Source organism: Tinamus guttatus, unplaced genomic scaffold, assembly GCF_059628265.1.
Source record: "Tinamus guttatus ecotype Peru unplaced genomic scaffold, ASM5962826v1 Tinamus_guttatus_pri_ptg000133l, whole genome shotgun sequence".
NCBI classification, from domain to species: domain Eukaryota; kingdom Metazoa; phylum Chordata; class Aves; order Tinamiformes; family Tinamidae; genus Tinamus; species Tinamus guttatus.
The window spans coordinates 1798188-1819644 of NW_028288667.1; the positions used below are offsets into that span (position 1 = coordinate 1798188).

The 21457-nt window shown below is 43.6% G+C and overlaps 1 protein-coding gene across 1 annotated transcript in view; it reads right to left on the minus strand.

Moving 5' to 3' along the window:
* Window positions 1-21457, minus strand: part of NCKAP5 (NCK associated protein 5) — a 322734-nt gene that overhangs the window by 300770 nt on the left and 507 nt on the right. Inside the window, exon 2 of the mRNA XM_088521803.1 lies at window positions 2163-2291. Coding sequence (XP_088377929.1) covers window positions 2163-2231 — 69 coding nt within the window. The 5' untranslated portion in view covers window positions 2232-2291. The remainder of the gene's footprint in view (window positions 1-2162; window positions 2292-21457) is intronic.

Below are 21457 nucleotides of genomic sequence, written 5' to 3' on the forward strand. Positions count from 1 at the left end.
AAGCAAGGACCTCGGTGGGCAGTGCAGTGGGGTACAGCAGCACTCGGATGTGATCTGCAGCAGAGAGGGCAAGAGAGAAACAAGAGGCACGCGTGGTAAGAAGGCAACAACTAAGAGGTTCCTGACAGCGGTAGGATGGAGCAGGGGCTTGGGAAAGCAGGGGAACACCAAGCACTCCGCCGTGCGGGCTGAGCTCCGTGCAGCCCCAGGCCATCCCGCGCAGTTTGTCAAGGCAGCTGAGGGCACTTGACTCCCACAACATCTCTGCCAATTTGTTAAGAAATGATAGCTGGCAGTTAGCAACAAACAGTGCTCAGATGCTGCTAATTACATCTGTGGATGATGCACTTAAACAAAGTTACACAAGAGCTGTTCAATATGAAGTTCACTAGGCGCTGAGCTGCAACCTGCTGCTGTTGAGGGTGCAGGTTGGCCCCAAAGCGCTGCCCGGGCAGCGCGGGCCCGACCATGCCACACACGGTAGAAACCAGAGCAAGAAACGGGACGTGACAGCCTGGCGGCACGGTGACTTTCTGCCTTCAAGACATACTGCAAATATTATTCCTGCCCGCTCTTCCTCACGCACGTTTCCTTCAGCACCTCAGCACCAACAGGAGCTAATCAGAGACAGAGCAGCACCAATGCAGTGACTCCAGTCAGCGCCAGCAGCCTCTGCTCCTCACCTGGGGACAGGCCCCAGGCCCGTGTAGCACCTGCTGAGGAGCAGGGAGGCAGCAGCACCTTCCCACCGAGCAAGAGCTGTGGTGGCAGCCAGAAATACAGTGCTGCCTGCTCCCAGCCACCACAGCAGACCACCTTGCCACCCCAGGGAAAAGAAAATTTGTTTCTGCATGCATTAAGCAAAGGCTGAACCTCAGGCAGTGCGCTAATGCAACGCTCAGGGCAAAGGAGCGCTAATCTCCACATTAAGCCACGTCTTTGCACAAAGTTCACAACTGCTCACATTTCCCTAAGCTTTCAGCACCTAGTTTCCATGCGCGTTTTAATTTCACCGTGTAAATATTGATAGCCGGTGGCCGGCTTGTTTGGAAGTCGGCGGCGCGTTGCAAGCACAAGGTTTGCACCGGATCCGCTGCATTTCAGCGGTGTTGTGCAGTTTTCCAGCTGGGAGTCATTTGATTCAGTTCTTAGGAGTGACCAAGTGCAGTGCCTTGAGCAAAGCTTCATTTCAACGTGAGGGGCTCCGGGGTGAAGAGCTAAATGGGTGGCCAGGAGCAACCACTAAAAACTCAGCTCCACCCCCTGCCCTTGCGGCTGCCCAAGCCAAAACCAGCTCCCAGCTCTTCCAAGCACCACGCGCAGCAGGATGAGCAGTTAAAGAAAATATCAAAAAAACAAAAAAAGGCAGCTTTATTACTCAAAACCAGGAACAAGCTTCCTCCCGAGAAGACAACCTCAATACAAGTCAAAGGAATGCAAATGGGTTTCACCGTCTCTCTCAGCTTTGCTTTTTCAGTATTGGTTCCATCACCAGCCATGCGAGCGTGCTGAGTACTTGACATTGTCATGTTTAGTTTTTTATGCAACAGTTCAATATCTGTGAGCACTTTCCAATCATGAACCCACAGTACAGCTACAGAAATTCCTTGTTATTCTCTATCATTTGAAAACTAAAAATAAATCTAGAATATGAACCCAATAAATTCAAATTCTATACACAGAAAAAAAAACAGTGAATTTACAGTATGTGCTATTTATATTTCTTTCAGATGATAATACAGTAGTTTATACATTCACCACAGTGGATCAGCAAATTTTCCCTCGTATCCTCCATATGAGAAAACCAGCATTTCCGATTAGATGACCCCAGCTACCCACAGCTCTCAGGCACCAAGTCCAATGCAATGCAGAATGATCCTAGAGAGCTTAGGTAAGGTTTTAATTACAAATTTGGTACTTTTGTCTGGATTCACTCCTTGTGCAAATCCATTAAATCCAGTGACATGTTTCCATAGGATAACATGCTATTATTTAGGATGCACAATTCCTCCAACAATGTGGCTTTGGGGAATCTTAAAATCACAGAAGGCTGTGTGCTATTGTGACAAACACTTAAAATGCACATCATTATGAGTACTGCTTCTTTACATTTATAGTTTTATGACAGAAGGTAGAGCCAGTAAATAAATACTTATTCTTACCACAAGACTGCTGTCCAGAGAAAGTCTTTTCCCAAGCTCCCTTTTCTGTAGTGTTCTTTTCCTCTCCATGGCTGAAGTTACTTGTTTTCCTTATGATCTACTAGAAATGTCAGACTGTTTCCAGCATCACTGGAAAAAAAAAAAAAAAAAAAAAAAAAAGGCACGTTTCAATATTCTAGTTAACAGTCTCTGTCTTTCATCATTAACTTTGTAATAACCCAGCAGTTAATATGACTTTGCATCTCTGGTAGGCTGTGTTCCAGGATCAAGTTTTCTCTGCCAAAAAAGCTCAACTGTCCAGACAGAAATATGTTTGGGTCACTTTAAAAAAATAACAAGAACAACAATAATAACTAAATAAATAACCTCTGACTTTTTAACAGGACTGGGAGACAGGCTTGCAGAGCCAATGAACTACCTGGGTCCGGGAGGGGAAGGCTCCTTTCATTTGAATTGAGCCCCTCTATACGTTGTGCTTGTTGGCACATCCGTACAGCTAGGAGGATGCACAAATTTTGGACCTAATCCTAAGAAGTTCTAAAAGCTTTCAACTCCCATTATCCTTAATGAGACACAAATGCCCTCAGCACTTTTCTTGCATTTTTAAGGTCAAAGATTCTGCTGCGATAATCAGACAGTCTTACTGCCTCAACAGAGAGGCCGGGGAATTTCACCTAGTAAATCTATAATGAAAGGAATTAATCTTTCCAATTTTGTAGCATTCTGTTATCCCTGGATGGTATTTTCTACAAAATCGTGCCATAATTTACAAGTAACAGTTCCTGGTGATGGACATATTTTAGCATTTTAACTGGCGTGTTAAGAATGTAACACTTGTCCTGCCTGACAAAGTCACTGGAGTTATTCGATATTGCAGTGCAGAAGTAGGAATCAGAATCCAGCAGCTGACATACCCGTGAACACAGAACCTAATACAGGATTTTTCCTGTAGCTCAGAGAGACTACATTTACTGTGTCAAGAGACAACATCCTATAGCTGCTCATCTGTGCTAACTCTAAGGACAACGAACTTCTACTACAAGAAGACTGCAAGAGTTTGTCCCCGATTTTTAGTCAAGACCAGTTACAAGAGCCTTTTTGAAAACATAAATCCACTAAGGCTCTGATATTCATATAGTGCTACTCAGCCTACAGTAATTCATTGCATTTGACTGAAAATTAAGACTAAACAAAAGGCAAAGCTGTGTAAATGTTTCTTATCCCTCGTGCTCACTGTGAGCAGCCCCTGCACTTGCAAACACAACTGCACATGCATTTGGCTGTAGGGTAACACACCTGGCATCTCCAACACAAACATGTCTATACCCCCAGATGTGCTCGTGTGCCTGTGGACATACTTGACTTGTCACGCACCTGTGAGGAGCCCATCTGTTGTTGCAGCAATAGCAAGAACATGATCAAGAAGCTACTCCATTTTTTTCCCAAAACTGCCCCAGAATGGTCTGCCACAGGGACACAGAGGCTCCAGGATTTTCTAGTAAAACCTTAACCTTGGGGGAACCGGAACTGGGCCAGCTACTAAGCTGCTCCAGCGTTAAACCCAAGCGTCTATTACACCAGCACCTGGTCTCTTACACTTGCTTGGTACTTCTGGTTTACACTTGTGGAGAACTAGAATTCAGCCCATTTTCTCGAAAACGCAAATAAATGAGCCTCTACACGTATAAGTCTAAACAACACATACACTGGTGGGAAAAACCTCTGATTTTCTTCTGAATCTTTTTGTTTGTTTGCTTTGCAGGGTTATCTACTTGCTGTTGGACTGAAGCTTCGAGCATTATTTAATTCCGACGCTGTGGAAGTGGAGCTGTCTCACATAAGTGCTGTTTCCTGATTAGCTCTCGTCTCTCCAGAGACAGACTGCGCAGATTTTAACAAGCACACAAGAAATTTATTAGGCGGTTCTCGTGAGGGTGCCAGAAATTAGCAAGCGAAGGAGTTCAGGTAACCTCCACACCGCCCTTGCAGGCCCTCGCCGTGGCTGGAGGGCATCACTTGCACCAAGGCAGCTCCTCGTGAGCAGTGGCCACAGCAGCTCCTAGCAGGCCGTAGGGAGAGAGCTGCTGTCGGAGGAGCTATCCCAGAGAAGGTCAAGCATTTAATGCGAGCAAACGCCTGAAATCTCTGCAGATATTTGGCAGAACCACCCCAAGTTCTAGTTTACTTAAGAGAAAGGATTATTATTCTTAAGAGTTTATATGCTGTGCTGCCTTAGGCACAAGAAGTGGATTTATCATATCCTATATAGCCCTACCTAAGTGCTACTCAAGGGCCACCAAGGATCTCTCCCCAAAGAGTTAACAGCCTAGGGCTCCACCCAGTTAAAGGTTTGAATCAAAGGTATTTATCAAAGACAGACAACACACCACATGTATCAACACGCACTGGTGCTTCAAAACGCCCAACGCAAAGGTCTTCAAAGGAAAGTGATCATTACAGTGAATGATTTCAAAGAAAACTGATCATTACAGTGAAGCAGCACTTAATATAGAAAAGAGCCTTCCAGCGTGGATGGTCGTTTCCGCCAAGCATACTTCTGGCACCACAGAAAAATGAGCCTCTCGGGCAACCACTGTCCTCTGAGAAATCTACAGACCAACCAAAGTAATTCAAAACGGAGCTAGGACCTCTCCTGGAGACCTCGGCACGGGAGAACGCCTGTCCAGGAGGAACAGTTTTGAAATGTAAAAGTCCTGAGAATCAGTTTGCCCAATCAGCAGAAATACTGTTTTTGTGTTACCAAGAGATCAGGATAGAACTGTATAATGTTTCTGTGACCGTTGTACTTGCTCATTTCTCTCAGACAGGGGAGACCAACGAGCATGTTCACACCTGACCTTCCATTTAGTTTGGCCAACTTGTGAACAGCTGTTGCGAAGTCTCTCCTGTTTCCCTCATGCCTCACTCACATCTGCGTGCTGCTGCATCTCCAGGGCCACATCTTACACTCCTCTGTGCAATCCCAGGGCAGGACTCTCTAGAAAAGACCTACAGAGTCACCTGTGCAGAGCCCATAGTCACTGAAGGGAGAGGCGCTCAGTGCTTAAGCCTGTGTCATGAACTACAGCCTAAAAGAAAGAAGGTCCCAGATGTCTGCCTCAACTCTTAATGGTTTTTCATTGAACTCGGGGAAGAAAGGTCTGAAATACTTGGAAGGAAGTCTTGGGGGGAAGACCTAAGGGGGACCCTTGCTTCTCTGTGGTACTCCCTTGCCGCTCATACAGCCAACAAGCCGGAGGCATCAGCACGATCTTAAAATGCAATAATTTTAGTACTCAATACAACAGCATTCATTACTTCAGGAGATGGCTCTGAAACTATGCCCTGAAGAAATTACGTGATTAACATAGAAAAGGGCTGTCTATAACACATGAAAGAAACTTCTTGGATTATCCCTTCTTCATTTCTAGTAGCAACAGAGTATGATTGATGTATGTTGCTTTTGCAGATAAAAAGTATCACATTATATTCCTTAGATAAGCATCCAAGATATTTTCAGGCAGTTTGTGCAGTTGCATTTCGACAGAGCCATGCCAACATACGCCAGCTGGGGACTAGCACATAGTAAATCTTCTCATAACAGGAAATAGGTTGTATTTATTTTTCTCTCTTTCAAATTAGGATGGATTTAGCAGTTATGACAGGTAACAAAAATGACACCTCTGGAAAATAATGTCTTTTTTAATACAAATTCAGAATAGATACAACACAGCCAGAGAACAAGCTTTGCCACCCTCTGCTCAACATACCTTACCAGCGACAGCCAGCAAAACACCGGCCGGGCAGCACCGCTCGTCGCACCACAGCCCGGTTGTCCTTCAGTGGCGTCAACAGGAGGGCAGGGAGCGTGATGAGGACATCACACTTTTAGGCACTGCAATGAGCCCAAGGCTCCCCAGCGACCACGATTCAACATTTCTTCCTACTTGGCTCATTCCACAGGTTTGGGAGCCGTACTTTGGAAGTGAAGGAGAGAAACCCGCATGGTATCAAGCCCTCAGAGAAGAAAGAAAAACAATCCAGCACCACTAGCAGCGGCCAGCTAGCACTTACAAGGAAGTAAAACCTTTTATCCATGCAAATTTCATTTAGAAGGTTAAAGATTTCACGCCTCTCTATTAATCTCCGCAGTGATTCAGTTTCGGAGAACCTGATTCTAAACGTACCTCCCTCCTTATCAGGCAGCCAAGTCCACCATTACAGAGCCGCGTTTGCTATGACAACTCCGATACCACTACCAAGGCCTGTATGCTTGGTTTTGCTGCAGTCACAGTAAGAAAACAAGTAAAAAAAGCTTTAAATACAGCATAGAGTGTCTGGCCCTTCTCAGAATGGGAAGAAAAACACTCCAGAATTAGGGAGCCCATTTGCAGTAAATATATCAATGATACATCAAAGTCTTCCTTGGCCGGGGTCAGTCAGAAATCCCAAGTATGCACCAGATTGTTTGAGTATTTCTTGCCTTTTCAAACAGTACAGTAGTGAAACCATGGGAGCAGCTCCCGCACAAAACCCCACCTTTGCAAAGGATGAGAAAATTCTGCCTCGTGATTAAAACCAAGCCACCAAAGCGGTTTCACTACCACACCCTCAGCTCTCCCTCTCCTGGTATTCAGCCTGCTCACGACTTTCAGCAATGAAACGAAAAAATAATTCCAAAATTCTCTCGAGAGCTGATGTTTCAAACAAACAACAACTCTCGGGAAACAGAAAACTCCAGCGATGGCTGCATTTATGCGGTTTGGAAGTGAGTTAACTGTTTTGTTTCACCCGCAGCCACGGCGGGGCCTGCCCGGCCTGCACTCAGTACACACAGGTATTTGCTTGGGCTGGTCAGCAGGCTGTGAGCGCTAACGTATGCACGGGACGTTCCCACCCACTGCATTAGGCTCTTACTGAGATAAGCGAGCTGCGTTCTTGCAGGGGAAGAATGTGCCATGTGCTAGCATTAATGAGTTAATTAAATTAGAAAAATTCCAATGCAAGAACCTAAAATGCTTAGATGAGTCGAATACTATGGGAATTAAAAGGCAGCTAACACAGCAATACTGCACTGTCCTGCCGCCTCTCTCAAGAGCCTGATTGGCTTTGGAAAGTTGTATTAAAACAAGATATTTCAAGCCCCTCGAACTGCCCACATGAGTCTGGATCCTGAGTTTCAGGTTTCCCTTGAAATAACTCTACTTCAGACACTCCGAACAACTTACAACCTTTAAGTCGCTTCAAAGTATATAGCAACTGTAGCAGTAGGTTACAGACCCACGTACGTCCTATGAGCTACTTTGTGATCCAAAACACTCCCTAATCATAGAATGTTAGAATCATAGAATGCTTAAGGTTGGAAGGGACCTCTAGAGGTCATCTAGTCCAAACCCTATAAACACACGGGGTCACCTAGAGCCTGTGGCACAGGACTGCGTCCAAGCAGGTTTTGAAGATCTCCAGAGAAGGAGACTCCACAACCTCTCTGGGCAGTCTGTTTTAGGGCTCTGTCACCCTCACTGTCAAGAATTTTTTCCTTAAGTTCCTGTGGAACTTTTGATGCTTCAGTTTGTGGCTGTTTCCTCTAGTTCCCTCAGTGACCACCAGGGAAAAGAGGGCAGCACCATCCTCCTCACTGCCTCCCTTGAGGTACTTCTAGACACTGCTCAGGTCCCCTCTCAGCCTTCTCTTCTCCAGGCTGAACAGGCCCAGCTCCCTCAGCCTCTCCTCATAGGGCAGATGTTCCAGGCCCCTGATCATCCTTGTAGCCCTGTGCTGGACTCTCTCCAGCAGCTCCACATCCCTCTTGTACTGTGGAGCCCAGAACTGGACACAATACTCCAGATGTGGCCTCACCAGGGCTGAGTAGAGGGGCAGGATCACCTCCCTCGACCTGCTGGAGACACTCTTCTTAATGCAGCCCAGGATCCCATTGGCCTTCTTGGCCACAAGAGCACACTGCTGCCTCATGGTCAACTTGTCGTCCACCAGGACACCCAGGTCTTTCTCTGCAGAGCTGCTCTCCAGAAGGTCGGTCCCCAGCCTGTACTGCTGTCTGGGGTTATTCCTCCCCAGGTGCAGGACCTTGCACTTGGCCTTGTTGAATTGCATGAGGTTTTTCACCGCCCAGTTGTCCAGTCTGTCCAGGTCCCTCTGGATGGCAGCGCAGCCCTCTGGGGTATCAGCTACTCCTCCCAGTTTCATATCATCAGCAAACTTGCTGAGGGAGCACTCTGTGCCTTCATCCAGGTCATTGATAAATAAATTGAACAGGACTGGACCAAGGACTGACCCCTGGGGGACCCCACTAGCTACAGGCCTCCAGCTGGACTCTGCACCACTGATCACCATCCTCTGAACTCTGCCATCCAGCCAGTTCCTAATCCATCTCACTGTCCACTCATCTATCTCACACTTCCGGAGCTTGCCCAGGAGGATGTTGTGAGGGATGGTGTCAAAAGCCTTGGTGAAGTCGAGATAGACGACATCCACCGCTCTCTCCTCATCTATCCAGCTCGTCATTCCATCATAGAAGGCTATCAGGTTCGTCAGGCAAGATTTCCCCTTGGTGAATCCATGCTGACTACTCTTGAGCACCTTCTTGTCTTCCACATGCCTGGAGAGAACAGCCAGTATGAGCCATTCCATCACTTTTCTGGAGCAGAGGTGAGGCTCACTGGCCTGTAGTTGCCTGGGTCAAGCGGTCTTCCAACTCCAATGGCAAATCGTCTCCTGGTCAACCATAACGCCAAGATAAGGCACCCCCAGGGAAGCAAGGGAAGGATGGGGTAAGACAAGGAACCATCTCATCTTTGTAGAACTCTCATGCATGGCAGTTTACAAGGAAAACTGAAGGCAGAGAGATTTGAGGATCTAAAAGTGTGGGTCCCTTCTGCCCTCATCCCAGCCCCTGGGCAGGGAACAGCAGAGCACACGGGAAGGTCTAATACCCTTTTAGACTGGTGATCTCTTTCCAACAAGGAACAAACTCTTCGCACAAGATGCTAGAAACATGGCAATTAAAATTATCAGCTGCTAAACTGTACCCTCTATAAGCACAATTGTCCATGTAACTTGCTGTTTTCTTCCTGCAGACATCCTTCCATTCATTCTCCCAACAAAACAACCAATAAACATTTCAATGGAATTGCTCCTAGGATTTAAACACATTAAGGGATCAAATTTAGCAAATTTAGCAGTATGCTCAAAATAACATATATCAGAAAACAGAGAATATAGCACTGTTATTACTATGACAGCTGTCAAGATGAAATGCATGGAAGCAGTTCAAAGATTTTATCTTGGTATCTCATGAGGTTAATTAAATGGATGCATGTATTCATTTAGGAGGGTAAAGTGGGTTGCAGTAACATAAAATGAGAGGGCACAAGATTATGTTTTCAACAACAGCCAGAATGAGTTCAACTGATACCACTTCCATACTCTAGAATAAGCACAATTCATCTCATGCCATTTTCAGCTCTCTGGGGGGAAGAAAAAAAAAAAAAAAAAAGAGAGAGAGAGAGAGAGAAAACATTTATAGACTAACATAACCAAAGCTTTAACCTTTTCAGCATTTTGTATTTTGATCAGCTGTCCATTTTTATCATGGACTTCCATGGGCCATGCTGCAGGGAGAAGAAGATGAGCCAGTAAATTACACCAAGGAATGCTGAAAAGGTCAGAGGACTCCCCTTCCCTGCTTGCTTTTAAGGAACATATGAAGCATTCAAATCATGCAATAAAGTTATTGAGACAAAAATGAGGAAAGATAAGCAGACAGAAAGCATGACTCTGTTGTCAAGACAGCAAATGGTAAAAAGGGGGGGAAAAAGGGATGTATTACACCATTATCACCAATAAAAAGTCAGATTATGACAGTGGTGTTTGCGCATCCTTTCTTCCACTTCCTACACTGAAATTGAACCTTTGTGAATGCTGTGAGACCTGTATCTAAGAGGGGGATATTTCAGCAAGATTGGGGTTTTTCAGGCTGAGAAGACCAGCAGAGCAAAAGCTCCCATTTCTTGGGCAAGTGTTCCAATCTCTCATTACTACATGCCACTTTTTACTATACATTATTAAAAATTCATATGATACAGATTATTATATGATGAAGATGTTTAGCCTCTCCCAGCAACAATTTATTAGACAGCTCCTGTGCAAGCGGCAAGCCCTGAACCCAGCTACAGCATCGACACCTCTGGGGACACCCACAGCGCCTCGTCTCACCCGTGAGCCACAACCGAGCAGCTCCCGAGTCGGAAAGAGGCCATTCCACAGGATATGAGGAAATCTGACCTGTTACAAGACACCTGAAGGGTTACATGGAGATTTTTGAAGTTCCAAATCAAATGTCCTATAAGATACCTCAGGCGTTTTGTGGTTTGAGGAAGGTAAGAGCTGAAATACTAGACGCAACTTATTTAACTTGAACGTCATTATTGGATCTAGCCTTCTCTTATAGCAAAATATTGATTGTATCAAAATGTTAATGCTTTATCAAATGTTAATGCTTTATCTAAATGTTAAAGACTCAAGAGAAGGTCTTAGCACACAGTATTTTAATGTCAGTACATAATTGGATCGCATGGAAAAAATACATTGCAACTCAGCATTTAAGCTATACTTAAAAGTTTCAATACTAAGTTTCAAATGATGTATCAAATTTCCTGGACATATGAGCTTTCAGATAATTATGATATTTTTAAACAAATCCATCTCTAACACAAATGAGCTACCTAAGCTGCCCCTGGCCAAAACCCTTGGAAATATTTTTGTGAAAAAGAAAACTTTCTTTTTACGATTTGATTAACACTGTCAGTGACACAGACTGAAGGGACCAACTCTGATTCTAGAGCCCACACTCCAGCCTCATCCTTATTCTCCAAGAATCATGGCTGGCTGCAGCAGTGCCAAACAGGAACCTCAGTAGGTTTCACACTGAATTCCAAAATCTTCACCAAAGGAAGCCCTACCTGGCTCAAGAAGTCAACAAAGAAAATCTACCAAGTCCACAGGTGCTCATATAATATTTCTGCAAGGTTCAGATAAGTGTCATCAATTAAATTTGAAGTCTGAATTGCTTAATACACAAGCAGAAAGAAGAATATAAAATATACAATCAAGATTCCCACAAAACTGAGTTGAATACACTATTTTCTCCATGTTTTTTCTTTCACTGGTGGAAATTAAGGCACTGCTCAAGTAAGCCTACAGTCTAACAGGTTCAAACTAACAAGTAAAATGAGTACCTAGATCTTTTTCAGCAGCCCACCTAAGTTTGCTAACAGCTCCGTTTCTGACGCTAGACTTTGGAAAGTAGAACAAGGTGCTTGTGAAATTACCCCTCAGACCCCTTCTTCTCCAAGACAAGATGCACCACTTCTGCCTACCCGTGTGTGCTACTTGCAGCCCAGTGCGACTCCTGAAAATCATTAATTCTATGTGTCTGCTCAGCCCTTTCCAACAATATTGCTGGAAAGGATGGCAGCTGCAATCACAAGGTGGCTCAGGGATTTGAACACAAGTCCATCACAGACACTAAGGAGTGAACATGTCTAGGAGCTTTTTGGTCATTGTTGTCTCCCTCATTTTACACTCCACACGTCTTGGGCTATTAATATTGTCTAATAGACAATTTGGGTAAATAAAAGCAGTTTTGTCATGTGAAGCGGCCCAAATGAACCTTACCCAGTTTGGTTCTCCCTGCAGCAGAGATGAAGGCAGTGAAAGGACATACATTTCCTGACTAATTCCAACATGAGGAATAATTACAATCAGCTTAGCTTAGCAGCAAGGTTTGGACCTCTGTTTTCACTCTACAAAGCACTGTAAAATGTTCATATAACCTAAAGGAAAAATCTCAAAATAAAACAAGTGTTATAAAAACATTTCCTTGGTTTCCAGTATCATCTTCACCTATGCACTATCCTCAGATAATCAAACTCATTTGCATCAGAGAGAATTTTTCAAAGTCTAGACTGTACGATTTGTTTCTAATGAATCTGGGGCCTTGTGGGTTGTTACACAGTGTCTAACATTTCACCTTGCTCTTCAGAGACTCCCAATGGGTCAGGGCCTAACTTTACATTAAGGGCAATAATTTTACAATGAAGATATTTGTTCAAGAACAGCCCAGAAAAGCAGCTGAACCAAGCTCATAATCCCCCTTTGTCATAGGAATAATATGGGAGGATAAAGTACAATGAAATATGCATGATCCCTCCATGAGCTGGGAAAAGGGTAAGTGAGAAAGAGCTCATTTTGCTTATCTGCTTATGCTGAAAATAGCCCCTTGGCACCACCACGGCTAAAGCCAACCCTGAATTGAGAACAGAAGGGCCAGTGACAAGCTCTTCCAGGGACAGCAAAAACAAAGTCGAGGCCACGTTTCAAAGAGCGGCCTAGGGATGGAACAAGAACATGCAGCTGCATCAGGCTGAGTAGCACCAGGTGGTTTTGACAGAGGACACCATACATAGCTTTATTAGAATTTTTTTCAGCCATTTCTCATTTTCCTGTCCCAAATACCTTTCCTGAATCCTGTTAATTTGTAGTCAGCCCCACCAGTCACCTCTCTTTACTCTGCAGTCACCTCTAGCTTCTGTGAAGCGTGAGGGAGCAGTGGTAGCAGAGCAGAGATGAAGGTGCCAGAACTCACAAGAAACACCAAAGCTCTGCTCCGCTACTAACAAAAGTTTGGGCACTAACCACTTCATGTGCTTCCCTGACTGTTCAGTCTTGGCCTACTCTCACTGAAGCCAACCTAACAGCACTCAAGGATGTAATCCACCGCGGCGGCCCTAACACGGCCGGGTGACAGCAACGCACAGCTCAGCTCCACCACCCCCGGCCATACAGTGGGGAGTAGTCCCCTATATACTTGTGCACATACATAAGGGAGAGGGAAAAAAAAAAAAAAGCTCCAGAGGGACTTTTCTGGCCAAACCATAGTCACTTTATTCTCCGCTATATGTGCGCCACTGTGTAATATCGAGACTGTAAAATTAAAAAGAACAGAGAGACGCATTGACTCCACTCGACCTTTGACTCATGGACAGGAAACCTGTTGTGCAAACCTACAAGTGGGTGATATTCTGCTGTCGTTCCAAGCCACACAGGGGGTGACAAGCACGGACAGTTCTGGCACGCTGAGCAGCCCTCCACCTTCAAAAGGGGTCTCCTCTCCGAGGCCAAATCCTGTGCTAGGCCGCAAGGACATAGATAAACTTGATGGAATAGGTCAGTAAAGCTGATTAAAGTATTGACTTGGGGGGTGAAAGATGAATAAACCTGTTTATTGTACTTTCAAACAGCGACAAGAGGAGAGAAGATAGGAAGGAACAAACATCTACCCAAGTTTGAGGGATGTGGACTAATGTTAGATATGGTGAGGAACTGATTAGGGTATTGACAAGAGACTGAAAAGAGAACAAGAGGGGGAAATGATGTTGAGTACCTGAAGAAATTACTTAAAGTGAAATCCAATACAGAGTAATTCCTAGAGAACCAGTGCAACACTCGTCATATAAAAAATAAGGCTACAGAAAGTTCAGCATGATAAAGTACAGGTGATGCTGCCATGGACAAGTGGTCTGAAAACCCTGGAGGGGAAAAATAAATAAATAAAAAGAAATAAAAATCATCTCTGCCTTTCATCTCAGTGTCTCTATACATTGTGGTAGTTATCCACATTAGGGACTATCGCCTTTAGCAGGGAAGGCCAAACGTCCTTCTCTCTATGCAGCAAGCTGCCTACGGTCGCTTTCTTCAGGTTCTCTATGTGCAGACTGGCTGCCACACACCAACTTCCAATTTTTCCATCTGCCAGAAACTTCATAAAAATGTAAATTAAAAAAAATCCTGAGTCTCCCATTTAAAAGGTTCATAACTCTCCTACATTTTATGTCATCCTACCAGTCTTTAACTCATCTGCACTTAGCTCTACCAAGTGAAATGTAAGAGAAAATACAATTTGTCGTCACGGTTAACACTGGTATTATGGATATAGCAATAACCTAGAAATATCAGACAAAGTGAAACAGTAAAATTCTCTCATACTCCTCTCACTCAAGTGTCTCCCTATTCAGAAGGCAAACTAAAAATCATTAAGCTTCCAAAAGTGACACATGTGCAAAAAATGGCATTCCAGAAGTTTCTCATTCATAAAACTGGAAAAATATTTTTGCGTGCAGTACGAATTGCTGGGTTGCCACAGGATTCCTCCACTTTTTCTTCTAGAATTCACAGTAATGAAAAATGGTTTTCCCAAGTTTCTTCTTCGAAGTAATGAAGAATGGGCCTAGGAAACACTTTTGGAATTGCAATTTATACACCTCCAAGATTTTTTGGAATAACTGAAATTAAATGGCTTTTTGGCCAGTCATTTAGGTTGATAAAGAAACATACTAGTTTAAAGAGGGAAAGGGACAGAGTTGAGTTTTGCCAGAGAGGTTGTGCAGTCTCCTTCTCTGGAGATCTTCCAAACTCGCCTGGATGCCACCCTGTGCCACGTGCTCTGGGTGTCCCTGCTGGAGCAGGGGAGTTGGACCAGGTAATCTCTAGAAGTCCATTTCAACCTTAACCATTCTGTGATTCTGTGAAACACTCCATGTTTTAAATGATGCATTTTGAATTTTCAGGTGCATTTTGAGACTAAATGCAACCTTTTAAAAACTTTGTTCAGCATGAGTTTTTTTGTTGCTCTTGTTGGGGTTTTTGTTTGCTTCTGTTTTTCAAGAGGAAATAGTTTAGGATATAGACAAGCAGGAAAGAAGGCAGTAATATATGGTGTATACGTATGCCATTTATAGAACAACAACAAATACCCTGCCCAGTTACAGGTCCCTGAACTGGGCAGCCAAGCTCTGAACTCCCCGCTCTGCACAGTGCACAAACCAGGAGCCCGACAGAAAATCAAGACTGGAAAATATAAGCAACAGAAATGGTTTCCTATGAACATCCCAATACATTCCCAATCAATAACAGTGTGACAGAACTGGGGCTTAAGGGAGAGACGTTATTAGTTCTAGCAGAGGCACATAATTAAATACCAGACAACTCTTAAAATTTCTCAAGCAGCGAGACAGGACGAATGGCAGCCCGAGACCTTTCACATCATTCTACTGGTGCCTGTTTTTTTTTTTTTTTTTTCCTTTCATGCGGTGCTGTCTTGCATTTACTGTGCAATTTTAACATAAAGATGAAGATCTTAGTCCTATATGGGAGCACCAGCAGCCAGTGACACAACAGGGAACTGGGTATTAGCATACAGCAGACTACATTTCATTTTCAGTTTCCTTCAGTAACTGATACTAGTAGAAGCTAAAATCCCATGGGAATGGGCACAAGCTGAAAGTTCAGCTAAATAATTAAGTCATTAATTTGGAAGCACTTCCCATGTGCAACTGTAGTGAGCACCTAGGACTTTTAGCACTGGCTACGTATAGGGATTTGATGGATCTGATTATTGTTAATTGGGATTTTAGCCTTTCACCATCACAGTCCTGTTCAAGCTCAGACCAAGTCGGTATCCCAGCACAAGTCATTTCCATCAGCTGACTATTCAGAAATCTCTATGAAATATTGCACGTTGGTAGTGCGGACAGGTGTCTATATAATTAAAATCACAAGCACAACTTCCCAAGCACAGTTGGCACCCTGGAATTTTCTTATTATGAACTCATCTACTCACCCAGCTCATAAATAGAAAGTATTCAGGAGCACTAGGATGTCATTTGAAGGCAAGGAGGATACAGTGCTCTTTGTTAATCCCATAAACAAAGTGCCACTGTTTCTATAGCCCTGTTGAATCCCCAGACAAATGCTTTTGTGTACTGCACAGATTATTATACAGGCTAGTAAAAACCATGAATTATACATTAAAAAATCATCTTTAAACCCCAATGAAAACCTACAGTCTTGTAGGTTGTACTGCAAAGTCTCACAGAAAGCAGCACTTGAGTTCACTACAAAAAAAGAGAAGAGTTCCACCCAGCATCAGCAAAGCAGAATCACACGGAATGTCTTACATATCCAGGAATCTGCATTAAGCAAGCTGATATTTCCTGAAAACCACTTGGAACTGGAATAGCTTTTGCAGCCAAAAATACACAAAAGGACTTGATCAGAAGCGATATACCCATTTCTCCACAGGAGCTGGTTTCTATGATTAGGAATCATTGCAACAGATTTATGTTTTAGAAGGATTTGGGGAAGGGGTAGGGAGAATAGCATTTAATGGCCTTTGAAAGCCCAAGTCCATAATTCAAAGCTTCAAGGCTTTCACCTGTTCTTTAAAAGCAGAGGTTGTAACAAAGATTTTGTCAAAAAATGTGTAACAAGATGATCTCCATCACCACCATGAGTGGTGATGAACCAAGAAGTTCCTTTCCAAGTGCCAATCACCACAGGGACACACCTAGTGCTGAAAAAAACTCATCATTCCCAATTTATGTTATGCACACATTTTGGAATAAAGAGTTAAAAGGCAGGGGGAAAAAGAAGTGTGTGGAATCAGGGCAAGCATTCCATGCAGCCCTTTTAACAGGTTTCTGCCACATCATCCAGAAAAACGTATACATACTAATAGGGATATATATTCAGCTCTAACTGAACAACAAAACCAAAAAGTTAAAAAAAAAAAAAAATGAAGACAGACATTAACAAATTGCAGATGTGTGAGACTTATCCAGAAAGGCCTCAGAAATCAGCAATGAGGGAAAAGAAAGCAAATCATGCAGAAAATATTTAATCAATGAGTAAAGACAATTATAACATCTGTTAATCTTTTGTGTAGGTTATAATTAGATGCTGCGGAGGAGTAGCCTTTAAGGGGGGAGGTAGGGAATCCTTTAACATCTGCTGGAAGGGCAAAGACTGTGCAATAAATGACTTTAAGTGCAATCAGTAAAATGAGAACTGTGCAGAGTTCACAAAAGGCCTGCATAAGAGATTGAGGATAACAAAATATTTTGCCAAAGGTCAACTCCTGCAGCACTAGAGGCTGAGTAATGACTGCCTGCTTAGAGGCCACATCAAAAACAAACGTGAGTGTACCTCTGAAAAACAATTCTTTTCTCATTTGTGTCATTATAGCAAAAGCGCATGCTGTTGCTGTATATCATGTCAACTTAATGACTTATTAGAGCTGTATCTATCAACCTTGAGCAGTTCAGAATAAACAGGTAGGAATGATGCATTTTAGAGACCAGAATTCAGCCCAATTAGACTGATACAGCACTGTGGTGGGCTGTAAAAGCAATGTGATTCTTGCTTTAAATAATTAATCATTTGGTAGCTTCTTTAAAAATCCAATTATTTACTCATTTTGCCCTTGAAAACAACCATATGCTAGAAGCTGTTACTCTGAAAATGCGAGTCCAAAAGCGATTTATCCAGTTTCACATGGCCCTCTGCTGGCAAAATAACCCCCACTTTGTCAGATCCAGCAAGCCGAGCAGCTCAAAAGATCACACCTTCTCCTGCAAATGTAACCGTATCTCAGGAAAGAGCAGTACAGACCAAAACACCAGGTTTTTGCCCAAGTTTAGCCATAACCTAATCCCATCTCCGAAGCGCCAGGAGCCCCGCGCTGCCTTTCGGCCAGCGGACACTGCCGGGAGCACCGCGTGAGCGCTGAGACCCGAGCGCGGCCGCGTGCTGGAGCGGGGCTCTGCCCAGCAGAGCCACCCTCGCACGGGCGCCACGAGCTCCGCAAGCGGCACCCGGTCCCACGCAGGATCAGCGCGCACAAGGGGCTGCAGTCACGGTTATGTGATGCTTAAGTCAAGCAAAATTAGCACCATCCAGCTGCAAAAAGAGAGTCATATTCAAAACAAAAATGCTAATTACCATCCAAAAGCATCTGTGCTACAAAAGAGCCCTTGCATCTCCCTCTTCCCCATCCTCGCTGCCAATGCGGTGCCCTGATTCCGCACGGCTCCTATCAAAGCAACGCGGACAATGAAACGCGCTGCTGTCGTTGTGTGCAGTAATTAACTCTTCCTATTTGCATTATGTCTTGGTAACAAAGAAACAAAAGCATGTGGTAAACTGTTGAATTTAACAATTTAGATAAGGACAAATTATAATAATCAATTAGCACTGTCAAAGACGACGATTTGTGGCACAGATTTGGTTCTGTGCAGAGCTGCTGTGCGTGCACGCAGCCAAGGCCAGCCCAGCTCCACAAAACACGCAGTGCCCTGTTGTGGGAGCCTTATCAAACACGCCGCTTGGCAGCGGTGCTTGTTTCGCTGCGTCTCAATATGAATAGAACATTTCTCAGCAATATAATTTTTATCCACTGTTTTATTATCCAATCTGCTTTTCGGAGTTGACCTCATTCGCAGCCTGCAGACAATGTTGAGTGGTGGTTTCAGTTGCTGCCGCTGCAGCACAAACCATGTCTACAGGACTCACCTGAACACCCACCAATGGGATAGCAAAAGGTTTAAGTGCCTTTCAGATAATAGCTATCCAACTATTCACCCCAAAACATCCCGACTAATTTACAGAACCATGCAGAAATACCCACCGTAATTGCCGTTTCTGCATGCTACATGAAGGGTATCATTAGACAAGAACAGCGTATTAAGCGAGTATTAATGGTCCATGTCTATTTACACTCTACGGTCATCCTATTTCAGTAATAAAACCGCATTTTAGACGCAAACTTCCACAGGTCTCTTAGCAGCTTTGCTGTGGATTTTACTTAAGCGCGGGGATTTACTTGAGTGCAACTCCCATCTCACCAGGAGCTCAGCACGCACTGGAGACCCGCGAGCTGCCGAGCACCTCGGCCCACATGAGCTGTGCTGAGATCCTCAGCCGACCGCGCTTCCCTTCGCACTATTGTTCAGGGGTTTATCCCGACGGCAGGGCCCCTTGTCAGCCCATGACAGGCTGGAGGCCGCACGGATTCGGTTTCTTTTCAGCCTGCAAGAAAGCCCGAAGAATTGCGAGTCCGCTGGCAATTGTCCCCGCTAGCGCCGCAGGAGGACGATACCGCATTGTGTGCGGCTCCTTGGGCCTGTTTCTCAGGCCTGCAGCTTTTTACCCGCGGAAAGCGCAGCCAGGGCATCGATCACTCTGCTGAGCGGGGATCTCGTTCTATAACCTCATTTGCTATGTTGGAATACAATGAGAAAAAGGAAATGTAAATGTAAGGAGAACAAAAAAGTTCAGAATGGAAAATGGAAATGAGATGGCCTCAAACTCGTCAGGTTTGAGAGTCTGGCTCCTGCGCTTGCAGAATTTAGTTGAAGATTTGCTCTTAACTGAAGTGGAAGCAGCATCCTACTCTACCACGTTACCATTTGATGGGGCAGGATTTCCACTTGTTAGAGCTTTGAGCTTCTGAGCAAGTACACGCAGGTCCCTTTATGCACAAGAATGAAGGCAGAGAAACACACGGAGTTTTCTGAAACAGGTGCAAAATTCATATTCATAAGATACAGACTTGCTGTTAAAATCAATTTAAATAAGATAAGAACCACCTTTTTGTTTGTTTGTTTAAATCTCACTTCTAGTTATTTGAAGATTTTGTAGCCAGTTGCCAACATGATAGCTGAATGCTTTGCAAGTTAAATAAGTAAAACACACAGCTCACAGATCATCCTTACTGGCCACAAGCTGACAGAGGGGCTGAAAGACTGGCCCATGGGAGCCAGTGCAGTCGGAGTCACCTAAGATCTGCTTCAGCCCTAAACCCATCCCTCAACCCTGGGGAAAGGCTCTATATGACCCTCCTCTTCACCTTTAAATTCACATGTGGCTTCTGACCTACAAAAAAGTCTTCTTTTAAAAGAACTATGCTTTCTGCTTAAACTTTCTGAAGGTGTAAGATGGACACCCAAACAGTATGCCAAACTCATGGCAGAGCTAAATTTATAGATACATTTATTTAAGACGACATGCTTCAATACCAAAAACAGAACAAGTCACGAGTTGCACCAGTATCTTGGCGTGCCAAACCACATGATAATAGCACCACCAAAAACACTAGAAAAACACAGACAGGTTTTGATCTACTACAGAAACAAGGCCACTTAAGAGCAGGCTCTGCAGTCACTGCCACCTGGACCTTAACAGAAAGCCCTATGAATCCACTGCTGCGCACAACTGACCAGGCTTGCAGATAGAGGCAAGAGAAACCAGAGCAAATTAGTAGTGCTTGTAATGAAGAAGGAATCCTCTAATTCTGTTTTATTGATTTGTGCTGACTTCCCCTCATATAGTTGCCAATGAGAGTTTTAGATTTCTGATGGCGTTCTTCAGAAATGTGCTGCATCTCCACAAAGATCATTAAACAGAAGAAATAGTAATAAAAGAGGTCCTCATTCGCAGGTCTGGGATCAGATTAATTTCTGGAACAGGCAGGACATCTGAAATTGCAGTAACTGAGAAAGGGCTTCTAGACAGAGCATCTGAATGGGAAGTCAGAAGTTTCTTACTAGCTTCTGAAGCAGGTAAGCCAAGACTTAATAAGGCCTGTCCAGGGGTCAGTTTGCTCTTCTATAAAATGGGAATATCACTAAGAATCCCACCTAGTTGTTGTGAAACTGAGTTCATTAGTGGTCATAACCACAATTCTGTCTCTCCAGGAGCAGGCACTATAGAAATATAACTTTTTTTTTTCAGCAGTCTTTAGCATAGGAATGTTTCTGATGTCATTTCTTCATTCTTTGAAAGGTTTCTAATGTAAATCTACAAAAGTCACTATTCCTCATAGATTCAACAAGAATTTAATCCTAAAGGTGGCAGAATTTAAAGCACTGTATGATTTTTTTTTTCCTTTTTAAACCTAATGTAACTCCAGAATTTCAGCAGGCACTAAAAATAAAAAAATTAAAATTTTGCTTTAACTCTACTTCTGCATAAACAGCCAAACATTTTTCAAAGAAAACTATACTGCAAACTACAGGAAAACAATAAAAAATAATTTTAAATTTTGAGGTTTTAATTACATGCCATGGACTGACAAACTAAAACCTTAAGAAAAAATAGTTTTTGTTCAGATAATGATAATACTCATTATATTTTAAGAATCTTAGATTTTCATCACTTAACAGAGTCACTTCACTAATCTCATGCACACAAAAGCCAGAACCATGTTTTCATTTGTCCTTTATTCTGCTACTCAAGCACACTCAGATGCGTGGCTGTAATTACTCCTAGCAACTACATACTTGCTGCTCATTTAACTCAAACTAAACTACAAACAGCAATTCTGACCCCCAGTTAGATAAAAATCAGCTTTACAGAGATGACAAAAGACACCAAAACAG